This window comes from Equus quagga, chromosome 8 (genome assembly GCF_021613505.1).
Source record: "Equus quagga isolate Etosha38 chromosome 8, UCLA_HA_Equagga_1.0, whole genome shotgun sequence".
Classification (NCBI taxonomy): domain Eukaryota; kingdom Metazoa; phylum Chordata; class Mammalia; order Perissodactyla; family Equidae; genus Equus; species Equus quagga.
Genome location: NC_060274.1, coordinates 31683879 through 31697849, shown reverse-complemented (window position 1 = coordinate 31697849; position 13971 = coordinate 31683879). Strand labels below are relative to the sequence as shown.

At 50.8% G+C, this 13971-nt stretch overlaps 1 protein-coding gene across 15 annotated transcripts in view; it reads left to right on the top strand.

Annotated features, from left to right (window-relative positions):
* Positions 1-13971, top strand: part of ATXN7L1 (ataxin 7 like 1) — a 221582-nt gene that overhangs the window by 201420 nt on the left and 6191 nt on the right. For 13 of the 15 annotated variants that reach the window (XM_046670756.1, XM_046670755.1, XM_046670760.1 and 10 more), the window contains 4 exons: positions 2972-3164; positions 6746-6867; positions 8346-8651; positions 11271-12204. In XM_046670756.1, coding sequence (XP_046526712.1) covers positions 2972-3164; positions 6746-6867; positions 8346-8651; positions 11271-12204 — 1555 coding nt within the window. The remainder of the gene's footprint in view (positions 1-2971; positions 3165-6745; positions 6868-8345; positions 8652-11270; positions 12205-13971) is intronic. The other 2 variants (XM_046670759.1, XM_046670758.1) reach the window with 1 other exon arrangement.

Here is a 13971-nt window from a genome sequence, read left to right as displayed (position 1 = left end):
ATTTCCAGGCACATCCAGATAAAACAAGGTCCAGATGAAAATGCAGACCACGTTTTCCATGTGTCTCTTTTTAAAATGAGAAAAATCTTTGCAAAAGCCCCCTCACGCAAAAAAATATATATTTTCTTTTATTTCCCATGCCCTTTTCCGAACCAATCATTAGCGAGATCAATGAGATTCCCGTCATTGGTTTAGGGTTGAAGTGGAGGCTGGGAAGTCCTCACTGTAACTGCCACCACATTTCTGCTGACGTCGCTGTTGTTCAGGAATAATGCCTTTTTTATGCCTTTCATGTGCGTTTAGCAGGATTTGGGGAGGGAGAGGAGATAAGTGTGTTCGATGAGTCTGCCACATTTAACAGGAAGTCCCTTAGCCACCTTATTACACATACCTGTACTACTGGCTCACTTTTTCTTTTTCTTTTTCTACTTTTTATTACGGAATTTTTCCCATCTACAGAAAAGTAGAGAGAATAATATAATGAGCACCTGCATGCCTAGTTTCAACGGTTGCAATATTAGTGTTTTGCAGTTATATTTACTTCATCTACATTTTTTGATAATATTCCTTCAAAGTAAATTGCAGGTGTCACAGCCTTTCACCTCTCAACATTTCCAAATGCATCTTTAAAAAGCAAAGCTATTTCCCTACGTAACCATGATGCTATTATCACACTTTGCAAAATCCAGCTCACTTTTATCTCCTGCAGGATGAGGAGGTCCTATCATTGGGGGTAGGGGGCGGGGAGGGGGGCTTCAAAAAGAGCCTACCAGAAAGTTTGGAAACAAGCTAAACACCCATCAGTAGACTAGTAAATTATGATATATGCATACTATGGAATACTGGGGAATATTAAAAATGGTGATATAGTTCTATACATGAGAAGATTTCTACAACGTCACTAGGTTAAAAAAGAAAAAGCGTGTCTCAAAATAGTATGTAAGTGTGACTCAGTTGTTGCTTAAAAATGCATGTGCCTGTGTGTGCACAGTAGAGAGTCTGGAAGGATGTAAATCAAAATGGTAATAGCACTTGATCCTGAGTGGCAGGATTATGAGCGCTGTTTTCTTTCTTTATGTGTTCCAGCATTATCAAAATGGTTTTGCTCTTTGGGGCTTCTCTGTAAACAGACAATGGTGCTGTTGCCCCAACTGATAGAGGAGAGTAGGTACCTGGGGAGATGTGTCCTCTGGACTGTAGACCTTTAACATGCAGAGTGAATGGTATCTTTGTTTTTATAGGGGTGGGAAAGTGATAGTCAGTAATAAATTCTCATATCCACAAAGTTCTTGTAGTAACACTGTAAAACTACCTCTGGCTTTGTTTTTGGTTTTTTGTGGGTTTTTTTATTGTGGTAAAATATATAAAATTTACCATTTGCACCATTTCTAAGTGTGCAGGTCAGTGGCATTAAGTACACTCACACTGTGGTGCAAGCGTCACCACCATCCACCTCCAGAACTTTTTCGTCATCCCCAACTGAAACTCTGTACCAGACGTTAACCACTAACTCCCCATTCCCCATCCCCCAGCCCTGTAACCACTGTTCTACCTTCTGTCTATGAATTTGACTCTTCTAGGTACCTCGTGTACAGGGAATGTCCTCTGTCACTGGCTTATTTCACTCAGCATAATGTCTTCAAGGTTCACCCCTGCTGCAGCGTGTGTCAGAATTTCATTCCTCTTTAAGACTTGACTAATATTCCATTGTATGGATATACCATACTTTGTTTATCCATTCGTCTATCGATAGACATTTGAGTTGTTTCCACCTTTGAGGCTTTGTTTTGACGTGACTGTGCTTTGGGGTTCTGGTGTGAACTCAGGTATTTGAGACCTAGAAAGATTTCAAAGCAACAAAGAATCCAGGGTAAAAATGAGAGAGAAGAGAGGCAAATCCACAGTGCAGCTTCGTGTAATTTGAAGGGGCAGCTTTCAAAGCTAAGGGAGAAAAAAAATTTTTGGAAAAGAATCTTGATATTTTTTCTCCAAAACTTCTTCTTCTCCCTGTCTTTCTCCCTGGTCAATCGCCTGAAGAAAGTGGAGAAGCAGTTGAAAACGACTACCATCTAACTTTGATGGTTGCTCTTCCAACTCTTCTACTGCTGTGGATGTTTTGGTTTTGGTTTTGTCTTGTTTTTTTCTGCGGAAGCATGTGGTGCTACCTGCTGGCGTGACGTTGCTTTTCTACGAGCTTAGCCATAACTGAGATGAGATCTGTTGGGTTGTTTATACACGTGGAATTCATTCATTCCTTCATTGAGAAACATATTTCTTCAACACCTACTGTGAGCCAACCCAGCCACCCCATGGGTCTAGTGGCTTGTCAAAAATCAAATGGAAACAGTCATTCTCGGGAGATACAATTAAACTACTTGCAACTTGATATTAAGAACTAGGCGGGTCTGTGGGGTGAGAGACTTGTGGCCCCATCCCTGGGACAAAATCTTTTTTCACACCAGTATGATAACAATTTCGTAAAGCCATAGTATGGTAGCAAAAAAGGTATTTCTAGGGCTGTCTTCGTCCTCCCTGAGATTTTGTTGATCGGTTTGGACTTGCTTACCTGGTTGATCTTCCCGTCAGGTTCCGCTTTCAAAGAGAAGCAGTTACGTGGAAGTACAAATTACTTACATGCAAATGGATGAAGAGTTGTAACTGAATTCGTGGAAGACTAGTTTTAGGTTAAATTGCCTCTCTGTCGCATTGCTGTGTTTTATACTCTGCTTACACCGTTGGAGTCGTCCCTGGTGCCCGAATTCACCCAGGGCTGAGCCTCGGCCCCACTGGATCACTGTAGAGAGCCGGTTTACCGACCCTCTCAAGCTGGATTCTTCCCTTGTGCAAATTTGCCATTGGCCTGCCTTCCTGGATGTGGTGGGATAATTGGTCTGTCTTCTGAGCTCCGTTAAACTGGGTGGGTCTTGTTACCTCCGAGAAGTTTATTCTGTTTGTTCTCTCTTGCCCTCAGACCATCATCTGCAAATAGCATAAGCAGCAGCACGTCTTCAAATCACAGCGGCTACACTCCGGAGCCCCCTCTGCCCCCAGTTGGAGGTGACCTCGCCAGCCGACTGTCGAGTGATGAAGGGGAGATGGACGGTGCCGACGAATCGGAGAAGTTAGACTGTCATTTCTCCACCCACCACCCCAGACCTCTTGCAGTAGGTCACCTTCTGTTTCCATCCATGGATTTTTTTTTTCCCCTGTGCTTTGCGGGCGTTTAGCTGATCATGTCAGACGGCACGCTTTCCTAAGGAGAGGCCGCCGGGACAGTGTCTTACGAAAAGGCTTCCCCTGTGGTTGAATGGTTGCCTTAGAAATAGCCTTGAAAATCAAGAAGGAAAGGAAAGGGCTCCCAGCTGATTATAATCCTTTAAACACCTGAGTATTTGTGGGCCACCCTGAAGTGATCATTCCTGAGAAATGGTGTTTATGTAAGTACACTGGGGGGCTGACCTTCCAGCCTTGCCTGGCTAAAGATGGAGCCTCTGATTTCAAGAGTTAGTCTAAGCTCACCTGCTTTGGAAGCCGTCTGTCTGCAGTGTGCCAGGTGCCAGCCCTAGCTGGTTGTCTCCCGTGTTGATTCTGAGTTTCATTGTTATTAGTAAGTGTGACCATATGGCACCAGAACTGAGCGTGTGTGTGTGTGTTGAGGAAAGGAGGAAATGTTTTATGTCAGCATGATTGCTGATTAACCAAAAGGTCAGTTTCTTCCCAATTTCTTGAAAGAGTCCACTTTAACAGTTCAGAAGGTCATTGAGATTGAGGTGGGAAATAAAGGAGGCATGAGCTGGAGGCTTATGTTTGCCCTGCAAGCGCTTAAGAAGGGAATGCCTGGTCTGCCATCACAGAGTTGCATTCCGGGGGGCCGGGAACATGGGACCCCACGGCCGGTTTGCTCTGGTCCCAGCTTGAGCCCTGCAAGGTTGGTTTTTCCCATCCCTAGATCTCACGGACAATGTAGGTGAATCAGTCCTGCAGCAAGACAGAGCGAGTCCCCCCTCCCTTCTGTCGGCCTGGTGAATGAAAGCCAAATTCACTTCCTGTTTCTGGGGATGACGGTGACCTGTGGCTCACCAACAGCCTGAGACTCCGCCTCTTGACTAGGACAGAAAACGGGACAATTAGGAATGCCTTTGACTGCCAGCCATAGAAAACTCAATGCATACAGTGTATGCGCTATGGTTGTTTAATGATCTCACGTCACAAGAAGTCTAGAGGTAGTTGGTCCCGAGCTTGGTTCAGCATCTCCACAGTGTCATTGCTGGGGGAGAACCTCTGTGACCCTCTTTCATGCACAGTCTCGATGCATCTGCTGCAGCTCTAATAACACGTCCTCACCCAGCAGCATTCTACGAAGGGTAGAAAGGACAAACACAAGGGGAGTCTTCTAAGATGCTATCTTATATCATTTCTTTTTTTTAACATCTGTGCCAATCTTCCTCTATTTTGTATGTGGGTCACCACCACAGCAGGACCACTGACAGCAATGTAGGTCCGCGCCCAGGAACCGAACCCAGGCCGCTGAAGCGGAGGGCACCTAACTTGACCACTAGGCCCCTATCATATATCATTTTTCAGGGAAGAAAATCTTCCTATGAGTCCCCCCAGCAGACTTCCCCTTACATCTACCAGAAATGGGACATGTGCCCACCCCCACCCCTAAGCCAGTTGGTGGCAGAGAAGGATGGGATTGAGTGATACAGGATGAAATCAGCCATGAGTCACCTCAAGGTTCTGGGAGGAGACTCGCCTTCCTTGCTCACCGCTTCGTGTTAGATATCAGACTAAAGTGTGGTTTTGTTAGCAAGGAAAAGACAAGGAGAAATGGATGTCAGATGGCAGTTGATGAGATTGGCACCCAGTAGGGTTGGCCACAGTGGCCAATACAGTAAGGATCTACAGCTCTGCCAAGAGCATAATATGCGACCGAGGACAGGAGCCTCTCGCGGCGTGTAGACTCGCATCTGTATTGAATTGGAGGCACAGGCAGCAAAGACAAGAAGGGGCCCCCAGCTTCCAAGTCTGAGAGTGAGACCGGGCTCTACCAGGAGGCCAGAGTCGGGAGCACATCAAGATGGTTGTCAACAGGCTCAACTCTGGGCGTGGCGGACTCGTGTGCCCTTCACGTCCTGCTGATTTCAATGGAAAGGCCATGCATTGCTTTCCTTAGTTTGTCCTTTCTCTCATGGCCAATGGCTACCTTGTCATTTTTTGTAATGAACACTCGTTCAGGATGTCTTTAGCAACTGGAAGAAGGAAGAAAAGATGTCTAGAGCTGGAGAAGTTCCCACGTGCCGCTGGGGACCAGCGTCTGTGCTGGAGATGTGTTTGTCTGCACATTTGTATGTTTTCTTGCTTGGTCAATAGCACTGAATACAAAGGTACAAAAAGGAGTTTTTCATCAGGAGTACCAGATTGGATGGGTGGCGAGATTTTAATGCAAAACCCCCAAAACATAAGCAGAAACAAAACAAAGGGAAGGTCTTGCATTTCCTCCTGAGAACTGTTCCAAAGGCCGGTTCCAGGAAGGGCTTGTGGAGGAGTGCCAATCCAGCGCTGTGTCTGGGATGGAGGCCAGGGAGCTGCTGGGAGGCCGGGGGAAGGGAGCGAAGCTGCTTTTGAGTTATAGAGTCATTTGCAGACTCGTCTGAGCTCTAGAGCAGCCAAATGTCACCTTCTCAGAGGCCGCTTCTTGGATTTCTGTCTACTGTCTTTCGGGTGTCCTAACGTCATAATCAAACGATGTTTATTAAACAGCTAACTGCTCATATTTCAGCCATATGTTTTAACTGTGGTGATTTGCTTTAAACATTTTATGGAACCTTAGTGTCTCCAATCCATTCTTGAACCCAAATCCTTACTCTCCTCCCACTGAAGGGGAAGAAGAGGATGAGCTCCCTGGCCTTTATACGTTTAGGATCGAGTCAGGCCCGTGGGCGTCATATATAATGTGAAACAGTCATGTAGTGATCCCACGGTGAAATAGAGTATGCAATAGGTGTGCCATGGGAGTTCACCGTGACAAGGTTAATCAGAGAGGGCCATTGGAACTGGGAGTCTTGATCCTGGCACCGAGGGAGGGGAGAATTGGGACTGACAGAGAGAAGAGGGCAGGAGACGGCGGGCAGACGGAACATCGTGAGCGTAAGCTTGGAGGTGGTGATGTGTCCCGGGGCGGGCTGCAAGCACTGTGAGGAGGTGGAGATGAGGTCAGGACTAGGAAAGGAAGGCGTTTAGCCTAGTTGGAAGTCAAGTGGCTCTGTTGACAATGGATAGGAAAGGTGTGACCAGCTGGCAGAAGACCCAGCACATCAGAACAGGGAGTTTCCATTGCTGTGATGAGAGTCAGCAAACCACTGAGTTCCTTGCGAAGGCGGATGCTATGATAAGCAGGTGGTGCTGAAAAGTCACCCTGGCTGCTGGTGGTTGTTGGTTTGGGTTGCTTTTTTTAACCTAAAACGCTAGGTGAGTCCCAGGTCTAGAGCAGTGGCTGCCCAGGTCGCCCTCAGTGCCACAGAAAGTTGAATGTCGCTGTTGGGTCGTGATGTGAGGTTCTGCAGAAAATCGAGCGCTCAAACTAAAGCGCCGCAGAAATATTTTTGGCTCTAGTACTATTCGCTTCTTTATTTTGAGTAAAATTGTACCCCTGTGTGTTTTTATGCAAATGTTATTTTTCTCTGTATGGTTTGTATTAGCTGATTAACCTGTAATCAAAATTACAATGTCTCTTCCCTCACAGTTTTGCTCGTTCGGGAGTCGCCTCATGGGACGAGGGTACTATGTGTTTGATAGAAGATGGGATCGTTTTCGGTTCGCACTAAACTCCATGGTAGAAAAACACTTGAATTCACAGATGTGGAAGTAAGTGAGCAGTTTTGTGCAATATGAGATCAGAGCTGCCCCACAACTGTCTGAACCCCAGCTTTCTAACCGAATGTCCAGTAGTTGGCTTTTCCTGGAACGAAATGATTCTGAAATGAGGATTCACGATTAATTCTTAAATGGCGGCTCTTCTTAATGGTTCGCCTGCAGATTTTCAGAGACACGTACCATGTGTGGTCTGCTCGGTCTGCTTCAGAGACCATTTTTGTGTTGGTAATCTTCTAAGTGAAAAGAGTGTTCGATAAAATCTTTATGAAACGCTGTTAAAGGTGCAGGTGACAAAGACCATCCAAGGACATTAAGAATATGCTTCTGTTTGTGATGTTAACACTACAATGTCAATGCTAAAAATTTCATCTCGGTTATGGACCAATTTCTAATTCTTTAATGACCTGTGAAAAAATATGTCCAGTCGCCAACAGGGCAGTTGCTAAGTCCTAAGCGATGCTGTGAAGTCAGTTAAGCTTATCTTTGGCCCTTCCACCTCCTGGAACTCTCTCCTCACCTCTCCTCCTACTTTTCTCTCCCCTAAACCCCAGCTTGTGCTCCGTTTCTCTAAGGCCCCTTTATTCTCCAACACCTCCTGATGTGTTTACTTTTGAATGGGAGACTCACAAAAAGGGGAGAAACCTTCTGGATTTAGGAAATTCCTCTTGTGATAGAATGACAGTCTAGACTCTCTCAAACCACAGCTCACGAGGAACTGCCTTTCCGGCCACTTGATAATGCCGGGCCAGCCCCCTGGCTATCCCCACACCCCCCTCCTACCAAGGTGAGCTCTTAAGATATCCTGATCGGTTAGAATCATGGACCCCTCAAGTCTAGGTCCAGATGCTTCAGGAAAGCCAATGCTCAACCTCTACCTCCCACTGCTCAGTGATGCCCAGTGATGCCCGGGAAAGACGAGGAAGGCATTCCTGAGAAGTGGGATGGGAAGGGAACAGAATTCAAACCTTGCCCTCGCCTGGGTCCCTCCTCTCTCCTGGGCAGCTCTGGCACCTCAGCCCACTCTCACCATGATGCACAAAGAGCTTCCAGACCACAACTTCTAGGAGGCGTCAGCCCCTCGTGTCTACAGTGAGCTCTCGTAGTAGATTTGGACCGAATGTTGACACTCACTATAACGTTGGAAAGGGCCACAAGAGAAGCTTATCGTTTCTTCCCGTTTAAGTGACTGCCCAGTGTGTCTAAAAGGCACCCTTGCTATCTACCTGTGTCCATTCTAAACAGCAACAAACTGGCGCTGCACGTGGGGTTCCCGTGCTCTCAGTATTTTGGTAATTTCTCCTCCTGCACTTGCTCCCCCCGAGACGGCAGCCAGCCCCGTGATTCTCGCAGCTCTTTGGTCTCCAGTGTTGTGGAACTGTAAATCGCAGACACGCGGAAGGAATGTGTTGATCTGTATTTCGCTACCTGGTGTCCTCTGAGCTCAAGCTCCATATTCCTTTCCTCCTCAGGCACAGAAACCCGAGCCACAGGGCGTCAGGTCCCTCCCCCCTTTTCAGGACTTGCCTAACCAATCTGCTGTCACTGAGCAACATTGGGGCTGCCTGGGTGTCAACTCTGGAGAGCGTAGCACCCCGCTGCCCTCTCAACCTCGCTGCCCAAACCCCAGGCCCCAACGGGCCGGAACCTGGAGGGATGGCAGCCGATGGGGGCGTGGAAGACATTAGGAAGAAAAGGAACAGCCAAGACTCTTTTTTCTTTAACAAGCATTTAACTCTGCATCAGGAGACGCCAACACAGTATTCTCTTTCAGCCAGGTCAGCATCTGGATCTTCATGCCAGCTGGCAGGGGAGGATGGGTACTGTCCGTAATTTATTCGCATCTGTGGGCTTTCGTACGGGACTTCCCTAGGCCAGCGTGCAAAGCTTAAATGGGGGCACAGCCCGCAAAGCTGAAATCCACTGCCATTTAGCACCTAGAAAAACACACGAACTGTTGAGCGTGGGGGGCGGGGGGGCTCCCGGGGACGGTGAGCTGCCACATGGCCCTCACCCTGCTTCTCCCCTTCCGCATCTGCTATCCACTTAGGATTAGCGGGGAGAGGAAGGAATGGGATAGCAAGTATGCTGAAAAATAGCACCCATCCCAGTCCTGAGTGTCGGCCATGTAAAACTGAGGACTTCCGCTCTGCTTGTCAGCACCAGCTGAAGCATGAATTTATACTATTTAATGGGAAAATTACAAATTGGGACGCTCAGAGATCTCAGTTAAGGTCACCGATGGGGGTCCTCTCTAAATGAGCCATCTGGTGTTTGTAAATAACTTTTTATTGCTAGTAACTGGCAAATGCCTTCCCACACGTATTTCTATCCATACTTTAGCTGGTAAGAAACTTCAGTCAAGGAAAGATTGAGTGGGGTGCCCGTAGGACCACAGCAAGGCCACCGAGATGGCAGGGAGAGGGTGCTGAACCCCACGCGCTGAGGAGCCTGCCCTCGCCCGCCCGGGGAGGAAGGGGTTGTGCAGTGTCAGACCATCCTGAGGGCATGTTTAGACTCCCGGTCTTCATGTGGGAGTCCTTGCCCAGCATGCATAGTTATGTTGCTGCTGAGAATTCACCTGCTCACGCGTCCACCCACCCATCCATCCATCCATCCGTTCACTCGTTCCTTCATTGCAACAGTGCTGATGGAGTGCTTGTTCAGTGCTGACAGGATCTTTCACAGTCTTTAGGCTTGAGAGAAAGTAGGTTGTCCGACACCATCACGGCCACGGTGGATTTGGCGACATTTTTCTCTTACATTTGATCTCCTCAGTCTGATGTTTTCAAGGACACTGTGCTCCCGTATTCAAGGAGTCCTCTGGATTCCACCCTAAAGATGGAAGCCACAGGCTCCACCAAACGGCAGGCAGGAAACTGAATCCTCAGAGACAGCAGTCCTGGGAGAGCTGTTTCCTTCTCTGCAGGGCCTCTTCCCAGAGTTCCTGGCACCTCGTCCTGATGCCACAGCTAGAGGGTGGCCTCCAAGGAGAGAAGGGGCTGCCTGAGGCCCCATCTCACACCTTGCTCCGAGCCCACGGGGCACAGGTCCCCGGCCTGCTCGCCTTCCGGGGCTGCTTTCAAAGAAGAGGGGCTAGTTCCCAAGTGCTGGGGAGCCCCGGCCACACCGAGGATGATTTGCAGGGGAAACGGGGAGGGGAGCAAGATGAGACTAGGAAGGGGCCAGCTTGAAAACATTCACTTGTATCCTTTCCTGCCAACTCAGGAACGGTGGTGGCTCCGAGGCCCCCGTGCTCCTCCTGGTCCCCGTCCTCAGGGTAGCAGCAGCATTGCCCCAGGCCATGGTTTAGAGTTGGGAGCTGTTTCCAGCACAAGTCAAAAGACAGCGTTTGCAGGGGAGCTCCAAGCTGAGCCGCCACCTGGTGCTGGCCTTGGCTCCACAAGGGGAAGCGGCAGAGAGTGAGGTCCCAGGCACCCCCACCCTCAGGAAGCCCTCTCTCGTCTGCATGTTCTCCTGTGCCCGTATCCTGCATTTATCTTCAGAACAAACGAGAGACGCCCAATGCCCTTCTCTGGATACGTGAGGGTCCCTGCACTGTCATCCCCTCCTATCAGAGGACAGAAGACCTGTTAAAGGGCAGCCATGGCCCAACTGTCGCTCCTCCCAATGAGAGCTGAGGTGGAGGGAGGTGGACAGGAAAAATATCAGTCCTGAGGCTGGGTAGCTTGACGTCTGCATCATCTCCCTAGCCCGTCCCTCACTGCCCCGTGCCCCCCACCAGGCCGGGCAGGCCAGCGGGAGGCAGCAGCCCCTGGCTGACGGGAAATGCTTCTGCAGAGTCAAGCTGGGGCTGCAGACAGAGAGTGGGGGAGGATGCTGGCCTGGGAGGAGGGGGTGTTTCCCACACCGCCTCCAGCCCAGAGCAGGGGACAGGAGGGGGCTGGGAGGCCCTGAGAGGCAGTGGGCAGAGGCTGCAGGGGGATGCTCCGGCCCACGTGTGCAGGTGTTGGAGCCCTGTGCTCACACTTCCTGCTTCAGTTCAGGACCTGAGTGTGAAATGACCACTTTTCATTACAAACCACCTTCATCACTGCCCCCCAAAAAGGAGGGAATACTGTTGGGGAAGTTTATATTCTACATAACATTGGCCTGTGATTCATGAACCCAAATCAGCCATTATCCAGTAGCCACGCATGGAGAGAAGGATCTGGAAACCTGAAAGTGACTAAAAACAGGTTTCTGGATGTTGCAATGTGGGGGACCATAGGGAAGGGCCATACTTCAGACTGTGCCATCCTTCAAGGCTTCATCTTCCATAGTCTGGTTCTGCCGGGGTTTTCTCTGGAGCCCCGATGCTCACACGCAGTCGGGCCTCTGCACCAATGCCAGGCCTGTCTCTCACGGATTCTCTTTCCGTCTTCTCTCACGTTTAGGAAGATTCCTCCCGCGGTGGATAGCCCCATGGCCTCGCCGGCAGCCCACATCGCTTCCCCCGTCGCCACGTCCGTTTTACAGCCCTTCAGCTCCCCCAGTGCTGTGTACATCCCTTCAGCTCCCATCAGCTCAAGACTCACCTCTTCTTACATCATGACATCCGCCATGCTCTCAAACGCAGCTTTCGTGGCATCGCCGGACCCCAGCGCCCTCATGTCACACACCGCGGCTTTCCCTCACGTGGCTGCAACCCTCAGCATCATGGACTCAACCTTCAAGGCCCCATCCGCCGTGTCCCCGATACCAGCCATCATCCCTTCCCCATCCCACAAGCCATCCAAAACCAAAACCAGCAAACCCTCAAAAGTCAAGGACCTGTCCGCCCGTAGCGACGAGCCTCCAAGTAACAAAAAGAGGAAGCCGCAGTCTTCGACTTCCTCCTGCTCCTTACCCTTGCAGACACCCCTCTCGTCTCCACTATCAGGGCCCCACAAAAAGAACTGTGTCTTGAATGCCAGTTCAGCTTTGAACTCCTACCCAGCGGGCCCTCCCTATAACAGTCTGTCTGTGCACAACTCCAACAACGGGGGGAGCCCACTCAGTGCCAAACTGGAGCCCTCAGGACGGACCTCGCTGCCCGGCGGCCCCGTGGACCTCGGGAGGCACGTGGGCTCGGTGGGTGGCAGCGGGGACTCCTGTCCCCTCTCCGTGCCCTCCCTTGCAGGGGACCTCTCTCTGGCCCCCCACAATGCCATGTCTTCTCTGCCCCTCTCTTTTGACAAATCAGAAGGAAAAAAGCGTAAGAACTCGAGTTCTAGTAGCAAAGCCTGTAAAATTACTAAAATGCCGGGTATGAATAGTGTTCACAGAAAGAACCCGCCCAGCCTTCTCGCACCGGTGCCCGATCCTGTTAACAGCACCTCCTCTCGGCAGGTAAGGGACCCAGCATCCAGGGGCCTCCTGGCACCCCCTGCGTGGGCTCCAGGGGGGCTGGGGGAGCTGGGCAGCGCCCCTGCCTGGCCAGGAGCTCCAGACAGGTGACCCCGGCACGACCCCCATTCTCGCTCCCCCGGGGGCAGTGTCACCCTCTGCTCTGAGGGCAGGTTATTAGCAAGGACTTGCTGCGGCTCTCGCTGTGTGCTGGGCGCTGTTTCTGAGGATGATTTCATTACACAGTTCTGTTGCCAAGAAGTTTTATCCAGTCTATTGGAATCCTCATAGGAAGAGCCCGAGGCCCGGGCAGGTGAAATGAGGACCTGGTCCCACCTGGGGCGTGGTGGCTCAAGCTTCTGGCTCCCGGGTGGCTGTTGTCATCACTTTACCAGGCTGCCTGACACCTCCTCCTCCTAACGTAACTCTTTCCTTCCTAAAGGAGAAGTGCAGCTCACAGCAGCTGGCACGGGAGTGTTCGGGCCCTTGGACAATGGGAGGGTGCGCTGCGGGGAGCTCTGGGGGCTGGGGCGTGGTCCAGGAGGAACACGGGTGTCTTTTCCCGTGAGCTCTGTTCTCATCCTCAAGCTCAGTCCTTCTCCTGAGGCTGGGGAAGCTACTCAGGAGAGCCCTCCATCGCCCACCAGACTCTGGTGGCATTTGGGCACAGAGGAGAGAGCAGAGCTGGGGAGGGGCCAGCCCAGGGTTCTCCGAGCCGAGGCTGGTGGGAGGATGGTCGCAGGCCTGCCCAGGGGCCTTATACCTGCCAGGGCGGCGTGCAGACTATAGAGGCAGCCCCAGGTCTCCATCCACAGAACGAGGTGGGCCGGCCCCTGAGCCCAGCCCCTCTGGGAACAAGGACTTTCGAGAGATGAGAGGCAGTCGTCAAAAAGATGCTTTAATGTTCTGTGCCATCTTTATATGAGACTTGTTGAAACCTCACGAAGAGAGGAGCATCTCAGATCACAAGCAAACACATGAGAAACAGCAAGTCTGGATCTCAAGGGCCAGGCAGCGGCCAGCAGAGGCCAAAGTGACGGGGAGACACGGGTCCTCTCAGAGAGCCTGGGGGCCGCCCGTCTGATGCCCCAGTTCCAGGCTGCAGGGGAGGGGCCGGCCCCCACAGGGCCTGCCCTGAGACTCAGCTGCTGGTCGGTGCCCTCTCCAGGCCTCTGCATGGAGGGGAGGGCCAGAGCTGCCTAAACTTGACCGTGCAGGTGAATCTCTGGGGTGGGCTCATTAAAATGCAGGTCGGGGCTGGAGCCTGACAGTGTGCATTTCTGACGGCTCCCAGGCAGCAGCGTTGTGCAAGCCGCACCCTGAGCCGCAAGGCTAGAGTGTCACCCACTGTGGACGAAGTTCTAGCAGAGAACTCTTGCGTGTGGGACGGACTCTGCTCCAAGCACTTCAGATATATTAATTCGTTTCATCATTACCTCTGACGACCCCTGTTTTACAAATGAGTAAACTGAGGCACAGGAAGGTTAAGCAATGGGCCCAAAGTCACACAGCAAGTAAATAGTGTGGCTGGGATTCATGCTCAGGCAGTGTGGCCCTGGAGTCTGGCCTCTCAGCCTCCGTGCCTCTGTATGAACGGGCTGCCGGTATTGTCCGGGTGATGCTTCGGTCTGCAGGACTGTGTGAAATGTTTAGTAGACGTGACAAATGAGTCAAAACCAGTGTGAAAGGAGCAGAGAAGCCTCCGCCAGCGAGTCCTTATCAGGAGGGAATCAAACGGCTGATGGATGTCATGGCTGCCTAGGGTCTAGT